The sequence below is a fragment of the Budorcas taxicolor genome, chromosome 7 (assembly GCF_023091745.1).
Source record: "Budorcas taxicolor isolate Tak-1 chromosome 7, Takin1.1, whole genome shotgun sequence".
Taxonomy (NCBI): Eukaryota; Metazoa; Chordata; class Mammalia; order Artiodactyla; family Bovidae; genus Budorcas; species Budorcas taxicolor.
The window spans coordinates 51,287,200-51,306,726 of record NC_068916.1 but is presented as its reverse complement, the minus strand read 5'-3'; the positions used below and the strand labels follow the sequence as shown (position 1 = coordinate 51,306,726).

At 51.2% G+C, this 19,527-nt stretch overlaps 4 protein-coding genes across 5 annotated transcripts; 2 read left to right on the top strand and 2 right to left on the bottom strand.

The window, feature by feature from the left end:
• Positions 1-858: 858 nt before the first annotated feature.
• On the bottom strand, positions 859-2,734 carry LOC128050834 (probable UDP-sugar transporter protein SLC35A4). Its single transcript, XM_052643238.1, has one exon. It carries the CDS (start codon positions 2,725-2,727, stop codon positions 1,753-1,755), a length of 975 nt encoding a protein of 324 aa, XP_052499198.1. The 5' UTR covers positions 2,728-2,734; the 3' UTR covers positions 859-1,752.
• Positions 2,735-3,153: 419 nt separating this feature from the next.
• Positions 3,154-5,523, bottom strand: LOC128050837 (SLC35A4 upstream open reading frame protein). The gene is made up of 3 exons (XM_052643243.1): positions 5,468-5,523; positions 3,959-4,057; positions 3,154-3,352 (listed from the first exon to the last, which is right to left on the bottom strand). The coding sequence occupies exons 1-3, from the start codon at positions 5,480-5,482 to the stop codon at positions 3,155-3,157; spliced, it is 312 nt and encodes a 103-aa protein (XP_052499203.1). The 5' UTR covers positions 5,483-5,523; the 3' UTR covers position 3,154.
• A 252-nt stretch (positions 5,524-5,775) lies between these two features.
• On the top strand, positions 5,776-12,827 carry APBB3 (amyloid beta precursor protein binding family B member 3). Of its 2 annotated transcripts, none has more exons than XM_052643236.1 (13): positions 5,776-6,145; positions 6,417-6,580; positions 6,660-6,736; positions 7,480-7,540; positions 7,748-7,894; positions 8,017-8,144; positions 8,561-8,675; positions 8,815-8,899; positions 9,237-9,320; positions 9,584-9,699; positions 9,838-10,029; positions 11,540-12,396; positions 12,762-12,827. In XM_052643236.1, exons 1-12 carry the CDS (start codon positions 6,097-6,099, stop codon positions 11,774-11,776), a joined length of 1,455 nt encoding a protein of 484 aa, XP_052499196.1. In that variant the 5' UTR covers positions 5,776-6,096; the 3' UTR covers positions 11,777-12,396; positions 12,762-12,827. The 2 variants fall into 2 exon arrangements, with proteins under 2 accessions (XP_052499196.1, XP_052499197.1); XM_052643237.1 differs by having other exon boundaries at positions 7,443-7,540.
• On the top strand, positions 12,773-19,436 carry SRA1 (steroid receptor RNA activator 1). Its single transcript, XM_052643240.1, has 5 exons — positions 12,773-12,891; positions 13,025-13,150; positions 17,392-17,600; positions 18,068-18,176; positions 18,334-19,436. Exons 1-5 carry the CDS (start codon positions 12,867-12,869, stop codon positions 18,543-18,545), a joined length of 681 nt encoding a protein of 226 aa, XP_052499200.1. The 5' UTR covers positions 12,773-12,866; the 3' UTR covers positions 18,546-19,436.
• The last annotated feature ends 91 nt before the right edge of the window (positions 19,437-19,527 follow it).

Here is a 19,527-nt window from a genome sequence, read left to right as displayed (position 1 = left end):
TTACCACTACCCTATATGGAGATGTAGGAGACATGGGCTCCATCCCTGGGGGTCAGGAAGATCCCCTGGAGTAGGAAATGACACAAAGGAGCCAGGCGGGTTACAGTCCATGGGGTCACAGTCAGACACAACTGAGCACACGCACACATACACACACACACCACCCTATATTGTAGTAGGTATCATTCGAGCCGCATTTCAGAGATAAGCCTACTAAAGCTAGCAGAGGTTGAGTGACTGTTCAAGGACAGCCTGCTAATACGTGCTGGAGCCAGAATTAACACTCAACCCTGGTTGGCTATAGTTCTACACTGCAGGCAGCAGTGGTTCAAAAGCTGTACTGTGCCTCAGAATCACCTAGGGAACTTACTGAAGAGAAAACAAAAAGATTCCCAAACCCCAGTCCCTAAGATTCTGCTTCAGAAGGACTTTTTTTTTTTTCCCCTCTACATGCTTACCAGGTATTTTACCACAGGAGCTGGGGCCTGACATTCCTCTGGTCAGGAGAAGAGACGACCGGCAGGAATACCAGTGAGGGATTCAGAGCATAAGAACCAAAACTACCTTGAGTCCTAAGACTTCTCTAGCCTACAGTCTACAATCTTGCGGGCTCGCAAAAGAATTGGACATGATTTAGCAACTAAACAAGTTTTGTACTTCAGAGAAATTTCCAAAGCTCTGTGCCAGAGAAAATTCGGCTTCACAGAGTTCTCAAAGGAAATTACCATGTTGGCAAGAGCTGAGAGAAAGCAGCCTTCTCTCTTAATCTGTAAGTCACCCCAGGATTAAGACACTCAGGGCACCAAAGGAATGAATTATGTTTGAGCTATGCAACACAGAAGACACAGGACAGTCATGACCAACTGTAGGAATCACCTACACCCCAGAGCACTTTATTAAGACGTTATTGCTTATGCAGCTAGACACTGATTGACTTAAGCAAGTTTCCCTGTGCCTGGTCCCAGGCCACTCCATGTAGTTTCCCCAGGCAGATGGGAGCTGGGTCGTTGCGAGGAAAGGGCAGGACCCAGAGAGGGAAGGATAACACCTCCGAGGAGCTCTAGAGGGGACACTGGGCCTTGAGAAAGCCCTTAGGGTGAGCAGAGAGATCAGGAGTGTAGACTCAAGCCAGGGCCCAGGGGCAACATTCCCTGAGATGAGTCAAGCCCCAGTCCTCTCTGAGGATTCCAGAACAAAGGCTAGGTGTGGAGAGAGCAGGGGGTTACCTCCAGGTGCTGCCGGAGCCACGGAAGCATGGCAGAGGCCTGGGTGATGGACATACACAAAACCTTCAGTAACTGGGCTTTCCTACATGACACTGGGAGATGAGTTATGTTATGAGGGAGCCGTGTACCATGGTTGGGCTGGAGCATCCAGCACCAGGCCTGGGGGGCTATGGGTCTGCTGGGGTGACCACAGCAGGCAAGGAAAGCCAACTGCATTCACGCAGGATGAAGCAGCATGCCTCCTCCATCAGCATAGGACAACTTCTCAGGCCTCTGAACGGATGCTCCCCTAATTCCTTAATCTGGAAGAACTTGTGGGGGTGGAAGTTTCCTCAATCAAACCCAGCCTTCAAGTCTCCCAGGGATAACCTACCTCCAGAGACTAACGTGGCTGCTCCCACTTCCCCTGCTTTTCTTACAAGGCACTTGTTACAGGGCTGCTGAGGGGAGGGGTCAGCACTGGGAGATGGCTCTGATGGTGGTGCCCAACCTACAGGTCAGGAGTCAGGGTGGAGGTGGTGAGGGGCTAGCGACTGCCGTAGTACAGGCGTACTGCCAGGCCGATGAGCAGTGTGGCCAGGAAGAAGGCAGCGGTGAGCTGAAGCCGCAGCAGGGCGGCTGACAGCACGGCGTTGACCACTAGAGAGCAGGACACGACAAAGAGGCGTGTGATGCTGCTGCCATGTTTCATGACGGCCGACATGAGTAGTCCATTCAGTGCCTGGCTCAGCACCACGAGTGCCGCCCAGCCCGAGAAGCCCTCCAGGAGGCCCGGGCCGGGGCCACCACCTGCATGCAGACCTAGGTTCAGGAGCACACCAAAAGAGTAAAGGAAGAGGTTTTGAAGGGCCAGTGGCAGCCGCTGCCGCTTCATGAGCAGCTCTGTGTACACAGAGGACAAGCCGGAGATGAGGCAATACAGGATGAGAAGCAGCAGTCCCAGTGGAGTGATGTGCAGGGGCATGGGGCTCGTGGCAGCTGCTGAGGGGGGCCCGGGAAGGGTGGTCCCTGGGTCCTGGAGGCCCCCGGCTGCATAGCAGGCTCCGGCGGCCATCAGCAGCAGCAGCGCTAAGCCCTGGCGTGCAGAGAGGCGGTGTCGGAGGCAGAGGCAGTAGAACAGGGCTGTGCTTCCAATCTTGAGATTGCTCAGCACCTGGTAGGTGCTGGGGTCCATGTAACGTTGCAGGTAGATCACCAGGTTGTTGTTGGCGCCGTACAGCAGGGCTGACAGTGCGAACGGGGCTGCCTGGCGCCAGGGTGGGGTCCCCTGGGGCCATGCTTGCCAGCCCACCAAGAGGGAGAGGGCGCAGAGCAGCAGCTTGGTCAGTTCAGTCAGCAGTACAGCTGAGGAGGGTCGGAAGGGCACACGGCCATCCACGTGGCACAGTGCCAGCAACGGGGCATGGGCACCGTACACAGCAGTGGACAGAAGCAGCATGAGGGTCCAGCGGGCCTTCCTGGGACGGCCCAGGCCTGGCACACCCCCGTCCTCTACATTCATGCCCAAACTAGACCCTGGGTGGCTTGTGTAGCTAGCAAGGGGTGGTAAGGTGGGGTGGGGGTTGTGACACGTTCAGGGAAAATCAAGTTATGGAGCTGGCTCCCAGGAGGGAGGAGCCTTGAGAGAGAATACTGAGAGTCAGAGTTAGCTGCAGACTCCACAGTAAGGGCTAGAAGAGGAAGGGTGGGTGGCTCTCGAAGCCATGGTCTTGGGGCCAGTCCCTTAGGGTTATGGAGGCAAGGGGTTCAGGGTGTTGGCTGATGAGCCACTGTCCAGTCTCTGCAGGAAAGGAAGCAAGGCTGAAGGTGGTGGGAAAGCTGGAGACAGCAAATGGGTGAATGCCAGGGAGGCCAGATTTGGCATCTGTGGCTGAAGGCCTCCACCTGCTCCCCAGCTGCTCATCCTGCCTCCCTCATGGAATCCAGAGCTAGTCGGGCCCTTTGCGCAGGGATTGAAGATAGTCCCTCAATGTCTTCTCCACATTGGGCACAGCATACGCCTGAGCTACATATATGCCAGTGCAGGTGCCCACGGCAAAGCCCAATACTGCTGATGCCCTCAGTCTGGCCACCACATAGCCAGCCAGGAAGCCCTTGAGGAATGGGGAGGACAAGAATGAGGCATCCTGTGGAGGAAAATGTAGGAGAAAAGTCAGCCGGGCTTTCCCGTTCTCTACCTAGGAGCTACTCAAGCCAAGCTTAGCACATCCCACTAGCTACTCCTTACTCTGGAAAGCTGTAGTATGCTCACCAAAGTTTTTCAAGATTCTGGGGCAGAAAAAGAACCTAGGAGTCATGACCACACAATGTCAGAACCCTGAGGTCCAAAAGCTCTAACCAGAAAAGCTCACTGAGAGAGATGTCCCTGATGAATCCGAGCCCTGCCTGCTTCTCCAGTCTTATTTCCTAGCATGCTGCCCTACTGCAGCCAGACCAAACTGCTTTCACGTCTCATGTTCATCATGCTACCTCCCACTACCAGGGTTTTGCCTGTGCTGTTCCACCTGCCTGGAAAGTTCCCTCCTCCCCCTCTTTACCCTGTTAACCCTTATTTAAGATTCTAGTTCAATTGCCATTTATAGGGAAATGTTCCTTGGGGTCACAAAGAACAGGAACTCAATAAACAACAACTTGCTAAATAAATCTCTATCATCCATTCAAAAGCATATTGGATAATAAAGCCTAAGAGGGGTGGGGTGGTGGTGGTAGGCAGCAGGCACACCTTTCTTTACCTGGCCTACACCACTGCTGACTTCATCTTCCACACGCTGCTGCAGGCGTTCCAGCTGGTTCTTGAGAAAAGCCAGGTCCTTAAGCTTGGGAAGAGAATCCTAGGACAAAGAAGAGGCTGGCTCCAGAAGGCTGACACAGCCCTCTACCCTGCTCAAGTCTGAGCCTGAGAAACCTCTTCCTATAAAACTTTCTTGATATGATAGTAGTAAAAGAAAAAAGGCATTGAAAAATAAAGAATTCACATGAGCGCCTGGGAAGGGATGACAGACGGGATCTACATCGGTAACTTACACTCTTGCAGGACCTTTATACAGCAAGCAGTGTATAGGGGAAGAGAAGGGACAGCTAGGGGACTTTTAATTAGGTTTATCAGGCAAGCACCAGTTAGTCAGTGAGTGTGTGTGCGCACTCTTAGTCTCTCAGTCATGTCTGACTCTTTAGACCCTATGAACTGTAGCCCTCCACACTCCTCTGTCCACAGGATTTTCCAGGCAAGAATACTGCAGTGGTTGCCATTTCCTCTTCCAGGGATCTTCTCCATCCAAGGATTGAACCCAAATCTCTGGCGTCTCCTGCACTGGAATCTTTACCACTGAGCCTCCTGGGAGGCTAGTGAGTATAAGCTACCTGAAAGTCTGTCTCATCTAGTGTGTTTGGAGGCCTAACACAGGAACTGCAGGTACTTAGTAAATGTATGGGTGGTGCTGAACTTCCAGACTAATGGTGAGTAATGGCCTGAGGCAGTTCCTTGGACAATTTGGGGGTAAACCTGATTTCTGCCTAGGTTTCTCCCCCTTCCTCCCTAAAGCCACCCCAAACGGAATGTGTGGATGTATGAGCTGGAGTTTGGTGAGGAGATAGGGAAGGTGGCTGTCTGCAGGAGTGTGAGTAAATGAATTCAGTGATTCTGGTCGCATTTAAGTATGAAATTAGTAAGTGCCCAAGGAATGTGATCAAAAACGGATGTGTCTCTGTGGTCTAGAAACTTCCAGTCTCTAGAAGGAAAATTTAGGGGGTTAAGGAACGGAGTAGAGTTAGGAGTGTCTGCAAGTAACTTAAGAATCGCTATGGTCCAAGAGTGGAAGGTGGGGGGACACCTGGGAGAATCCCTGGCTCTGCTAGCCTCGCGTAATGCTCTGCCACCCCACTTCCCCTTACTGAGGCAGTTGACAGGAGTAACTTCCCTGGTGGCTCAGCTGGTAAAGAATGCTCTTGAAATGCGGGAGACCTAGGTTCGATCCCTGGGTTGGGAAGATCCCCTGGAGAACGGGATACCCAGAACGGCTACCCATTCCAGTATTCTGGCCTGGAGAATTCCATGGACTGTACAGTCCATGCGGTCGCAAGGAGTCGGACACGACTGAGCAACTTTCACAGGAATAAAAGTTTGCCCCCAGGAGAAACAAAGGGCACTCTCATCCAGGAGCCTTTCCAATTGTCGCCTCTCCCCAGGACTAAAAAGGTGGGAAGCCCACCCCTGACTGCAGACAATCCTCATATCCACTCACCTTGTCATCCGCCATCTTCCCTGCAGAACTTGTTGCGCAGGCGCAGCACCGCCTCCCCTGGCAAACGCTACCGCCATCTTTACTGAGGGCACAGGTACTTCCGGGGCATTTCAGGAAAAGGTGGAGGCGCTTTCCTGACCGTCCCCTTTTCGCAGATACTCCCACGTGACCTCTCTCATTGAGCAGCACTCCCCCCCCCCCAGCAGCGCCAGGCTTCGTGTGCGCGTGCGCAGACGACCTGAACGCGATGATCTCACTCGTTCGCGTGTGCGTTCTGCGTCCGTTCTCCTGTAGGATCTTCCGCCGCTTGATGAGCTCACAGTTGAGCGGTGACGTCACCGTGTGCGCCGCGGTCCTTGAGCCTCCCCTAGACTCTCGGACGCGAACGCGCAGCCACTGGGAGATCCGGACGTCTTGTTTACACGCGCCGCCTCTAGACTGGAGGCGCTACCTTGGCGGGTCCTTTCCCGCCCCTAGGACCCGGCCTCTGCTCCTCCCTGTGTTTGTGCGGCGCCAGTAGGCCTGGCGGGTTCCAGCGCAAAGAGGCTGGACTTGTAGGCACAGTAGCTCCGGAGGCGTGCTGGGCTGAGTGAGGGCCGGCGAAGGCCGGCGGGAACGCGACCAGGGCTATGCTGGGCAAGGATTACATGCTGGCCATCATTCTGGTCAACTGCGATGGTGTGCACAGAGGGTCCAGATGGGAGGGTCGGGAGCTGAGGGAAGACGAGGGAGCGCGAAAGGCTACCTTTGGCTCAAAGACAGGGAGCCTGTCTTTAAGTTACTTGCGTACGTTATGTCTTGGGATGAGGACCAGGGGACAAATGAACCCAGATCTTTGCAATGCAATATCCAAGGTTGGAAGCGCAAATATGGGTTGGTGGAAGGGTTATGACAGTGTTATTCTGAGTCCATAAATAAGCCCTCCCTCTCCAATCCTACGTTCTTGTAGACGACTTGTGGGGGGACCAGAGTCTGGAGGGGGAGCCAGGCCTGCCCCCTGGCTGGAGGAAGATCCGCGATGCTGCAGGTACTTATTATTGGCATGTACCCAGCGGTAGCACTCAGTGGCAGCGCCCAACCTGGGAGTCAGGAGATGCAGAGGACCCAGGCAAGGTAGGTGGAGTGTAAGGAGAGGGCCTGAGCTCATGTGTGGACCTAAGCCTGCCACACTGACCTATCCCCCTCTCTACAGAAGACAGAGGGAATTTGGGGACTTCGGCCCCCCAAGGGGAGATCCTTCTCCAGCCTGGAGAGCTCACTGGACCAGAGGTAAGGGGGAGAGGCCAGGCAGAAATGAAAAGCTTGGGGTTACATAGCACCCAAAGATGTAGCTGGACCTGTTACAGTCTGCTTTGCAGCCCAAGTTCTGGGGTGGCACAGTGGTAAAGAATCCACTTGCCAATGCAGGAGATGCAAGAGCCGTGGGTTTGATCCCTGGTTCGGGAAGATCCCCTGGAGGAGGAAATAGCAACCTGCTCCAGTATTCTTGCCTGGGAAATCCCATGGATAGAGGAACCTGGTGGGCCACAGTTCATGGGGTTGCAAAGAGTGAGAAACTACTGAGCCACTGAGCACACACACATACACACTATGTTCTTGGTTCTGTCCCATATTCTTGATTCTCCCGGTGTTTCATTCCTTGATCCCAGCTCTGTTTTTTGCTGTATGGTTGTTTTATGTATTCTGGGTCCTGACCTGTCATGCTCTACATCTTGTTGACCACCCTGCCTTCTGTCCATGGAGGTTCCTATCCTGTGTTGAAGGGTCTTCTTGTCCTGATTTGGGGCACTGGTCCACATTTTGGACCCTGCTGCATGTTTGTAAGTTTTATTCTATGTCCTGTGTGTTGAATTTTTCCTCAATTTCTAAGCCATGGGCCCTGTCTGAGTTTACATTTGGGACTCTATATTCTGCTTCTTATCCCACATCTTGTGCCCATCAAGTAGTCTGGTTCTTACCATTGTGCCTTCTGTAGGAATTGTGGTCCTTTTACGAGCTCTGCTCTATTCCAGTAACTCTCTGTCCTGGTATGGTGAAGAATCCTACATCCAGAGAATGGAGCCAGGGGCTAAGGTAGTGACTTAAGCCTGAGGGCCAGCCCAGGACTTTGGGGAGGGTCCCCAGGGAAAGGTCAGGGGTGATACTGGGCTGAGCGGAGGTGATAAAGGGTGGAGGGAGTCTCCAGAGGGTTTATATATGTGGAGCCTGTGACACCGCCCACCCTACTTCATCCTGCTTCCCTTACTCAGGGTCCTTCTGTCCTTTCCTTCAACCCATCAGTGCTTTGCAGTCCGCTCTCTGGGCTGGGTGGAAGTACCTGAAGAGGACCTGGTACCGGGGAAGAGCAGTATCGCTGTCAATAACTGCATCCAGCAGCTGGCCCAGACCCGAAGCCGCAGCCAGCCCCCAGATGGTGCCTGGGGTGAGGTGAGCTGGTTGACCCTTTGAGGTTTTCAACTTAGCATCTAGCAGAGGTGGCTGTCCCTGAACTGCCTATTCCCCATGGCAGCCACCTTCATCTCAGTTCTGACCTGACCTCTCCTTGGCAGGGCCAGAACATGCTGATGATCCTGAAAAAGGATGCCATGAGCCTGGTGAATCCCCTGGACCACAGTCTGATCCACTGCCAGCCCCTGGTGCACATCCGTGTATGGGGTGTGGGCAGCTCCAAGGGCCGGTGAGGACCCCCCTGCATTCTTGGAAGTGAGAGTTGCTTCTCCTTCCCCCTTGCAGGCTGTGATCCCCACTGATGCTCATTCCCTGTATTGAACCCCTGGACACAGGTCCTCTGACATGGACCCAAGCTCTGCCTCCCCTGCCTGATCCAGCCCTGGTTGGGGAGGGTGGGCTCCAGCCCAGCAGGGACAGACAGGGGAGAGTCTGAGAGGCTGGGCTGATTCTCTCCTGTGCTCCCACATGCTTCTGGAACAGTGACAGGTGAGTGACAGCCAAGTGCCTTGAGCTCCAGCCCTGATCTCCCTGTTCCATCCCTGCGTTAACTCTGACTTCCAGCCTCCTGCTGGCACTGCAGGCCCCCGCCCCCACCCTGCCCCATCTCCAGTCCTGCCCTACCCCCATCTCTGACCCTGCCAGGGACTTCGCTTTTGTGGCGGGTGACAAAGACAGCTGTATGCTCAAGTGCCATGTGTTTCGCTGTGACGTCCCTGCAAAGGCCATTGCCAGTGCCCTACATGGGCTTTGTGCCCAGGTAAGGGCTAGGAGTCGGGCAGGGAATGTGGGTATGGAGCTGGGTCTGAAGCCGCTAAGGTTGTTGGGTTAGGGTGGTATTGGCTCCCTTACCTCACTTCCCCCTCCCTTCACCGCATGCTGTCTGCACCGTGTTTCAGATCTTGTCGGAGCGAGTGGAGGTCAGTGGTGATTCCCCTTGCTGCTCACTAGACACCATCACCCCTGAAGACCTGCCTCGACAAGGTATGGAGTGGGGGGCAGGGCTGCAATGCAAAAACAGGCTACTTTGGTGAAAGATGGGGAGGGGGATATTTAGTACTTCTCTGCAGATAGAGGACTTCTGAGATATCCCTTTCCCAGAGATCCCAAACCCTAAATTGTAGGAACATCCATGGGGAGGGGGATATTTAGTACTTCTCTGCAGATGGAGGACTTCTGAGGTATCCTTTTCCCAGAGATCCCAAACCCTGAATTGGAGGAACATCCATGGCCTTTTCCCTCCTTGCTCCAGTTCCCTTAGAAGGGTGGAGAAAGGGGTCATTGAGAGAGTACCCAGACCAACTTGGTGTATATATTTCAGTGGAGCTACTGGATGCCGTGAGCCAGGCTGCTCAGAAGTATGAGGCGCTGTACATGGGGACCCTGCCAGTCACCAAAGCCATGGGTGAGAACTGAGTGGGCTGGAGGGCTTGGGCTGTGTAAGGGAAGTGGAAGGTGGAAAAGGAAGGATCTACCACCATTTCCAGAGTGCTCCCATGGCCTTCTGTAGCTTGGGATGTACTGCCCTTTTCCACTCAGGATTTGAAGCCTGGCCCCCGCTATTCTGTTCCCATCTCTCTGAATCCTAAGTCAGTGAGAGGGGCTTAGACACTCCTTGCAGGTCCTTCTTTACGCCTGGGAGACACTGAGGTAGGCATGTCCCCCTAGGCATGGATGTGCTGAACGAGGCCATTGGTACGCTCACCACCTGTGGGGACCGGGACACCTGGGTCCCTGCCATGCTCAGTGTGTCTGACTCTGTTATGACTGCATATCCCATTCAGGTACCAGCCAGAAAAGGGTGAAGTTGGGAGCTGTGGAAGGGTGGGCGGGGATGGTATGTGGTTACTGCTTGCAATTGGAAGTGCTTAAGGGGTCCAGCTAGTATCTGACCCTTCAGTGACTAGGCCTGATTTGGGCAGGCAGAGGCTGGTGCAGAGGAGGAGCCACTGTGGCAGTGTCCTGTGCGCCTCGTGACCTTTATTGGTGTTGGTCGTGACCCACACACCTTTGGTCTCATTGCCGATCTGGGCCATCAGAGCTTCCAGTGTGCAGCCTTCTGGTGCCAGCCCCATGCAGGGGGACTCTCGGAAGCTGTGCAGGCGGCTTGCATGGTGAGTTAAGGGTGGGAATGGGTGGGTGGGATTGCCCTGCAGCTGCTCTATTCTGTTCACTGGGGTTTAGGACTAGCAGCCTCTCCAGATCACAGACCAGCCATGCCAGGGCTGACTGTGGTTCGGGAGTATTTTATTTAACCCTCACGCTGTTTTTCGTAGGTTTTAATTGTCAGTATTTAAAGGCCAGGACATTTCACATAATAGCTATTCCTGTTTTTCTTTAAGTATCAGAAGCTCTGACACTTGGGTCCATATACGTACATTTCAGCAAAATTGTGTAAGGGCTGTGCCGTATAGGGTGAACATTCTCTTTCCTGTTTTCTCTCATTTCGGTTGTTTTCTGGTATCTGGGCATATGAATGTGGGACATTTGCACTCAGTTCAGTTCACTTACTCACGGAAATATGAGTAGTTGCCAGAACTCAACCATACTTGACCCTGGGAATTCAGTGGTGTGGAAGGCATGGCCTTTTCCCTCACAGAACAGTTAGGTTAGAGCAGAGATAGATGAGAAGGAAGTTGTACATCACAGGATGATGGACGCTTTGGCCCCTTCAGAGGTTCAAGGAGGCTCTCGGAAACAGGTGATAGAAAACTGAGAGTTGAAAGTCCAAAGAGGGAAGTGACCCAAGTGAAGGGGAGTGGTTTCAAAGGTGTGCTGTCAAGTACAGGGAACCCCAGTGGTCAAAGTGAGAGGGATGTCAGTGTCTGAAACCGTGTCTGAAAGAATGTAGTTTATCTGGGGTACACCGGTTGGGGTGGGGGTGGTGGGTGGGAGAAGGATGGATGGAATGAGAGACAGGGGCCGAAAGAATGGCAGAATCCAGGTCACAGAACTTACAGAGTAGGGTGATGAGTTTGTTTCATCCTGAGGCACGTTGAGCCATTTGAAAGGTTTTGAGCAAGACAGTGAAGTCAAGTTTGTGGATTTGGAAAATGACTTAAACTACAGTACGGGTTTAAGGTTTGGAAGACACCAGAGAAGTAAGAAGACCTTGTATACCCTGTTGAATTCAGGAGAAAGAGCAGGGAAGTTTTGCACTGGGACTGGGTTGTAGAACGTCCCTTTGACGAGGGACTCCACTTTGCCAGGGGCCAGTCCACTGTAAGGAGAGAGAGAAAGCCAGCATAGTGGTAGGTATGGTTAAGAACACAGGCCCTACAGTCAGAACTAGTTTTGAATTCTATCAGTTTCTGACTGTTTCCTTGGGTAAATCATGTATTCTCACTGAATCTCACTTATTTGCAAAATGGTGATTATAACACCTGATAAAAAACTGAATCAAGTAGAGTATACAAAGAACTTAACACAGTGTCAAGCTTTCCTTAAATGCTCAGAAAATGCCAGGTTTTAGACTTTTTGTTAATGAGCTACCTGTAAATATTGTAGGGGCTCCAGACATGGCAGGTTACCCACTTCTTTGCTCCTGACACCTTGTCCTGCGGAAGCTTTCAGGGAGTCCAGGGGCCAGAAGGAGCTGGATCCTCACATTCCTCTTCTCCCTAGGTTCAGTACCAGAAGTGTCTTGTGGCCTCCGCAGCTCGAGGCAAGGCCTGGGGTGCCCAGGCCCGCGCCCGCCTGCGGCTCAAGCGGACCAGCTCTGTGGACTCCCCAGGAGGTCCCCTGCCACTTCCCCTGCTCAAAGGAGGGGTTGGGGGTGCGGGAGCAGCCCCTCGAAAGCGGGGTGTCTTCTCTTTTCTTGATGCCTTCCGGCTGAAACCCTCTCTGCTCCACATGCCCTAAGTTAATTGGGGAGGACTGGGGAAGGAGGCTCTGGGTCCATGCCCAATTCTGTACCCCTTCTTTCCCCAGGGGCCTGTAGCCTCTCACCTTTTGGAGCCTTCTCTGCGTGCCCCACTGATACTTGCCCACCCTCTCTTGCCCAATTCATTGTTTGTGTGGGTGATTGAGAGGCCCTGTACCACAGCTTAGGCTGCAGGCTCTCCTTTCCCTGGGTCCCTGTGTTCCTTGCCCCTGTCCAACCCTGGACAGTTGGCTCTACCTCAGCAACACTTTATAGCAAAATCAGTACAAATAAAAATCCCTCAGTGACCTCACTGGATGTAAGTATATTGGGCCTGGGACAGGGTTGGGAGTTAACAGCCTGTATGAGATGAGTATCTATATCTGTCTTTGGTGTTGGTGGCAGCTGCTAGTCACATAAGGGGATGGGAGAGTTGGAAATCTGACTTCATTTAACAAGTATATTTCTAAAGGACTTTTCTGTGCTAGGCATTAAGTCGTTATTGGAGGTGTAATCAAATAGGGGCTCCACCTTCTGAGACTGTCAAATAAACGAAAGTCAAGGACTGAAGAGAACATGCAGTACAACTGGGGAACCTCAGAGGGTTGTGGGAGCTCAGGTGAGACACCTCAGAAGTACCTGGTCTGAGACACTTTAAAGTGTACTAGGCTTCCAGATAAATATATTCCAACCAAGAGAGTGTAAACGTTCAGGGAAGTGGACAGAAGTTCTGGAAGTCCACTTGGCTAGATCACAGTGGAGCATATGTGGGGCAGGAGCTTCTGGTGGTATAAACTTGCTCCTGAGAGCAACTGTGATTTGGAGAGGGAACCCACAGGGGACTTAAGCTCCTAGAGCAGCACCTCCTGGAAAACAACCCCATTTCGTACCATATAGTCCGCACTCCCGAGTGTTAACTAGCTGGAATAGTCGGAGTTGGAGCAGGGTCTCGACAGCGATTTTCAGCGTTCCTGAATTGTCCAGCCTGGAGGGACCAGGAAATCAGCCCTATCGGGGGCGTGTCCCAGCCTGCTGGGTGCGGCCGCCCCGGAAATGACGTGATGCCCCGTTGGCCGTGCGGAAGTGGAGATGGCGGAGCTGTATGTGAAGCCGGGTGAGCGCGGCGGGTGGGCTCGGGGGCTGGGAGGCTGGGTCCTCCCCTGGCCCAGGCTGGGGGCGGTTACCGTGTGGGGTGCGGACCCTCTGTCTCCCCGCCGGGCTCGCTTCACGTCTTCCCACTTTTGCAGGCAACACGGAGCGCGGCTGGAACGATCCGCCGCAATTCTCCTATGGGCTGCAGACCCAGGCTGGCGGACCCAAGCGCTCGCCTCTCACCAAGAGGGTCGCCGCTCCTCAGGATGGATCCCCCAGAGGTGCGTAGGGCCGTGTGTGCCGAGACCCCCGAGAATGGGCTGTGCCGGGATAAGCTTGCCCCGCGAGCCTATTTTTCTTTTCTGAGGACTTAACTGAGGGAGAGAGGTTGGAGTCCCAGAAAAGGGCTCGGTTCAGGCCTTTTTCTGAGCTCCGACTCGATGGACATGGGTTTGGGTGGACTCCGGGAGTTGGGGATGGACAGGGAGGTCTGGCGTGCTGCGGTTCGTGGGGTCGCGAAGAGTCGGACACCACGGGGCGACTGAACTGAACTTTCTGTTGTCCAGGTTTGTCTGCAAAGAATCTGTGCTTTCGTTCAACTGACCTCATCCAGCCTTACGGTTTCTAATGTAGTTTTTGTTCCCAAATTATTTTCAAATTCTGTTCCAAACTTGGATTTTTTTCTCGGAACCCCGTGGTGGAACATCTATTTGTTATGTTCTACCTCGTCACTGGACTGTATGATAAGCATCTCAGAGTTAACGTGTCATTCATGTAATCAGTATCATCTACTGAGCACCTGCTGTGTTTGAAGGCAAACTAGACAGCAGTGAACAAGACAAAAAGTTTTTTCTTGGCATCCACAGTATAACTTTGGAGAAAGATGAAATGGTGGTAAGGACTCTGCAGAGAAATAAAACAGGGTGATGTGAGAGTGATTGGGTAACCAAGGTATCTGAGGGGCTGACATTTAAGCTGAAACCTGAAGGATTAAAAAGGCAGTCACGCAAAGATCAGGTGCAAGAGTATTCCAGGCATTAGAAAACAGCTAGTGCAGAAGCCCAGGGGTAAGTTTGGCAAATTTAGACTAAAGGAATATCTGATAGCTAGAGCATAGTGGGCTAGGGATAGAGTTAAAGATGATCTGTGGCACTGAAAGGGTGCCACAGATGGCACCATGGTAAAGAATCCACCTGCCAGTGCAGGAAATTGAGGAAACACAAGTTCGATTTCTGGGTCAGGAAGAGCCCCTGGAATAGGAAATACCAACCCACTCCAGTAGTCTTGCCTGGAAAATTCCATGGACAGAGGATCCTGGCGGGCTACAGTCCATGGGGTTGCAAAGAGTGGGACATGATTGAGTGACGACTGATGTGACCCTGAAAGGGGGCTCAGATTCAGCTCTTTTCACCCCTCTATTATCCACACCTATAATACTGCAGTTATGATATAAATCGGCTTTTTAGCCTTATCACTACTGGCCTTTTGGGCCAGATCATTCTTTTTTGTGAGGGATTGTCTTGTACATGTAGGTACATTGTAAGATGTCTGCAGCATCCCTGGCTTCTACTTGCTGGATGCCAGTAGTACCCACCTAAAGTCGTGACAGTCAAAAGTGTCTCCAGATGTTTGGAGGCAAAATCTCCCCAGATTGAGAAACACTGATTGACTTACATCTTTAAAAAGATCACTGTGTTTGCTCTGTGGAAAACAGATTTTACGGAAGTGAAAAGAAAAACTATAACACAGGTAAAATATAATGATAATTTGGCCAGGGGTGGGAGTACTAGAGGTAGTAGTAATTGGATGGATATGGGTATGTTATGGAGGAAGTCAGTAGGAATGAGTAGATACAGTAGGTGAGGTGAAAGACGAGGCTGTGTAACTTAACATTTTTTCACTTGAGGAACTGGATGGTGTTGTTCATTGATATGGGATAACTGGGTTTTGGCAGGGGAGGAGAAAAGCAAGTTTTCTGTCTTGGCTATGTTGAATTTGGGCTGCTACTTTGGGGAGAGCTCTGGGCCTGAATTATAGAAATGTGTCACTATCATACGAATAGTATTTAATGTCGTGAACTTGAATACAAAAAGTAAAGACAGGATTCAAGACAGAACCCTAGGGTTCTCTAGCATTTCAAGGTTGAACAGCGAATTAGCAAAGGAGGCTGAGAAATAGCCAGTGAAGTAAGAGAAGTAAAATTACTCTCTGGGAGAGAGTAATATCTTGATTCAACCCTGATGAATGCTGCTGAGAGGTAAGTAAGATGGAGAAAAGGGACCACTTGATTTAACAGACATAGCAGATCCTAACAGAATCCAGTGATCCTAACAGAAGCATTCAGGAGTGATGAGAAATAGGGCAGTACCTGAGGATGGAATGTGAGGTAAGGGAGAGTTCTGCGTGCTGATGGGATGGTTTAGTAGAGGGAGAACTGATTGCTCAAGAGAAAGGGATGACTGCAGGAGCAAAGCCCAGAGAAGGTGAGAGAGGTGGGTAGAGCCCAGCTGGAGAGCCTTTGGGAGGAGCGGGAGCCTTTCATCTATTAGAGGAGAAAGGAAAGCAGCTCCAGGTGCAGGTGGGTAGGCAGAACTGGTGGTGAGAAGATGAGTGTTCCTGTTTAATGACCTTTATTTTCTCAGTGAAATACGAGGCAGGGTTAGAAGTAGACATCAAGGTAAGGAAAATAAAGGGAGAAGGTAGAAAAGTTTATAGGCGATAAGATGTGAAAATAATTGTTCTGAAGAGAAAAACGAGACAAAGTCTAGGATTTTCAGGCAGTGTTAGATGTTTTTTAAAATGTGTAGCTATGAATTTAAACCCATGTTCCCTGCAATTGAAGGTGGATTCTCAACCAGGAAGACCACCAGGGAAGTCCCTGTAGCTATATGAATTTAAAGGGAGTGATTTTAATGCACCTCGAAAATCTGAGTAACTGTGCTAGAGGGTTAGGAGGGGTGGGCACTGTTGTTGAGAACAAGGCAGATGATGAGAGGCTGAAGGACAGTGGTCACTGGAGGTGAGGTCAAATTGACAGACCAATTAGATGAATTATCATCTATGTGTATATTAATACCTGAAAGTAATTTTTGACTTTTCTTCTCCAGTATTCTCATTTTTCATAGTGATTCTGCCATCGTGTCATCAAAGTCAGAAACCAAGAGTCACTCTTGGCTCCCGTCTTTCACCCCCGTTCCATCAAGATTTGTTCTGTCTCCTCCTAAATAAATCAGACCACCCCATTTCCCCTTGTCTACTCTCACTCTAGTCCATGCCAGCATTCTCTTTCCTGGATTGTTGTTAATCTCCCAACTGGTATCCCTGCCCTTCTTTACCTAGTCTCATCAACTTTTCACAGACCATACAGTGAAAGTGAAGTCGCTCAGTTGTGTCCGACTCTTTGCACCTCCATGGACTGTAGCCTATTTGGCTCCTCCGTCCATGGGATTTTCCAGGCAAGAATGCTGGAGTGGATTGCCATTCTCTTCTCCAGGGGACCTTCCCGACCCAGGAAACGAACCTGGGTCTCCCACGTTGCAGGCAGACGCTTTACCTTCTAAGCCACCAGGATGACATCACCCCCTGGTTTTATAAACCTGGCGATGGTTTCCTGTTATCATTAGTGGAGTAATAGCTCAAAACTAGTCTTCCCTGGTAGCTCAGCTGGTAAAGAATCCGCCTGCAATGCAGGAGACTCCATTTCGATTCCTGGGTCAGGAAGATTCCCCAGAGAAGGAATAGGCTACCCTTTCCAGTAATCTTGGGCTTCCCTGTGGCTCAGTCGGTAAAGAATCCACCTGCAGTGCGGGAGACCTCGGTTTGATCCCTGGGTTGGGAAGATCTCCTGGAGAAGGGTATGGCAACCCACTCCCATATTCTTGCCTAGAGAATCCCCATGGACAAAGGAGCCTGGCGGGCTACAGCCCATGGGCTCACAAAGAGTCGGACATGACTGAGTGACTAAGCACAGACAGCTCAAGACCAAATTCCTCCAAAGTCCTGCAGGGTCTGGACCCCTACTTACCTTTCCAGTGAAAGCTCATAATTTCTCACTGTTAAGCATTTCTAGCCAAAAAGGCCTTGTTTCTGTTCCTTGAACAAGTTAGGACTTTTCCCTTCTCTTGGGCACTGCCCTTACCTCTACCTTAGTACCTGGTTCCTTCAACTCTTTATGACTGCATCTATCTCATCCAAGTTCTTAACTTTGTGAGCACTTTTTGCTACCCACTTTAGCAGCTGTACCTATATTCTTACACTTAATCATCGTTGTAACCTTGTGAAATAAGTGCTGCTATTGTAATACCCCTATTTTATGGAAGAGGAACCCAAGCTCAAAGGTTAAAGGTAACTTGCCAAATGTCACATAGTGTTGTTAGGGTAAACTTTGATGTCACCTTAGAAGGCCTTCCTTGAACACTCAGTCTAGGTAGGGTCCTCTACTACTATTCTGCTTTACCACAGCATCCACTTTTATTTCTTTGTATATAAGCCACGTTTGCTTCATCCTGCTTTATCTTTTCAGTCCCAACCTCAGAGACATCTCCTGGGCTCCCCCCAGTGGGGCCTCCACCTCCTTCAAGTAAGGCTTCCAGACCCCCCCCATTTGTGGGGAGCTGTCCTCCCTCCAGAATGGAGCCCATGGATTCCCCAGTCGTTGAGTCTGAGACTCTACTGGAAGATGTACTGAGACCTTTGGAACGGGCACTGGAGGACTGCTGTGGCCACATAAAGGTAAGTGGGAAAGCCCCCATCAACAGCCAGATGCAGGTGTGGCTCCCAAAGGTAGACCCTCTGACCCGATGAGCAGTCTTAAAGGAAAGTAGAGTGGTCTTCACCTTTTTGGCCCTTAGAATCCCATGGACAGAGGAGCCTGGTGGGCTACAGTCCATGGGGTTGCAAAGAGTTGGACACAACTAAGCGACTGACACTTTCACTTTCCTTACTGTAAAGTAGCACTATAGAATTAATTTTTAACCATCTGAAAAACTTCAGAAATTTAAAAATTCTAGCCATACACACATTTTCCTTGAAAAGAGATCCATGGATTTCATCAGATTCTTAGTGGGGCCTCTAATCTTTTCGTAAAGAACCATAACTCCGATTGAGTGTAAAGTTCCTGGGCCAGACAGAGCATGCGCTGCCTACCCTGCCCCTGCAGGGGTGGCAGCACTGACTTGGAGGGCGCTTCTGTCTCGCAGAAGCAGGTATGCGATGACATCAGCCGACGCCTGGCTCTGCTGCAGGAACAGTGGGCTGGAGGGAAGCTGTCAACGCCTGTAAAGAAGAGGATGGCTCTGCTGGTGCAAGGTATGGTGGGGTCCCTTGGTATAGCCTAACCCCTCATCCTGCCATGGTTGTCCGAGTTGGACTAGGTGCTGAGATTTTGACTGATTAGGGGAGGAGGGAGGAGTGGCAGCTATATCTTTGGCTCCAGGTTGCTTGCTCAGCCCCTCTCTCTCCTCAGAGCTTTCAAGCCACCAGTGGGATGCAGCAGATGACATCCACCGCTCACTCATGGTTGACCATGTGACTGAGGTCAGTCAGTGGATGGTGGGAGTTAAAAGATTAATTGCGGTAAAGAGGAGTCTGTTTTCAGAGGAGGAGGCCAATGAAGAGAAATCCATAGCCACAGCTGAGCAGAACCAAACTGTACCAGGCATCCAGCATGACCTGTGATCCTGTGGGTTCCCCAGACTCATCTCACACCATCTCCTGTGCCTTGGCATGGGAGGCTTCTCTAACTTGACTCCTTTTTACCACTGGGAAGATGGTCTGCCCGTGGGGAACTCTGGCCTAACCCATTTCTGGGGGAAGAGGTCCCACCTGGACCACAACGAGGTTGCTTTACCATACCATATGCATTTCAATAAAAACATCTCAATATAGTGGGCCCTGGGTAGGAGAGATGAGCGAGCCCTTCCCATGTTCCCTCTGGTGTCCTTGACTGCTCTGCTGCCTTTTTTCCTCTATTCATCATGAATGGCCTTGCTAAGCATGAGTAGATTATCACCTGCTACTTTCCCCCAAATTACATGGAAACATACATCCCTTTCTGGGCCGAGTCATCTATGTTTGGATGACTTTGTTTCAACATGGAAACAAAGGCTCAAATAGCATGGGGAGATTTTTTTCTCTCAAAAGGAGGAGACTCCTTATTTGCATTGCATCACCCTTGACCTATGCAAGTGCTACAGAGATTATAACATAGCTATATAAACTGAAGGTGAAAAAGACCAGATTGTTGCAATATGGGAACATGATTTTTCCCCATGGGGGCAGGGGAGGGGGAGCAGGATTATGACTCTTTATCTGACTCACCAAATAAGCTGCTGCCTCGGTTTGGGCCCTAAGGTCTTCTAACACTTTGAGGACAACAGAACCAGGTGGAAGGGGCCAGGAGGTTCACATCATGCTGTGAGAAGGGAGAGTACAGGTTTTCAGTGTTGGAATAACGTTGGTACTTACAGGTAGGAGGCAGAAAAGGCATGGGGAGAGACCAAAGAAGGCTATAGGCTGGGGCAGTGCCTCTTGTTCTCTGCTTTGAAACAACTAGGGAGGGACGGCTAGAGAGGCTGATTCTGGGAAGGGTGCTTCCTGGAAAGGCTGCAGCTGCCTTTGGCAGGGGTCAGGCTATTGCTGTTTACAGTATGGCAGCTCC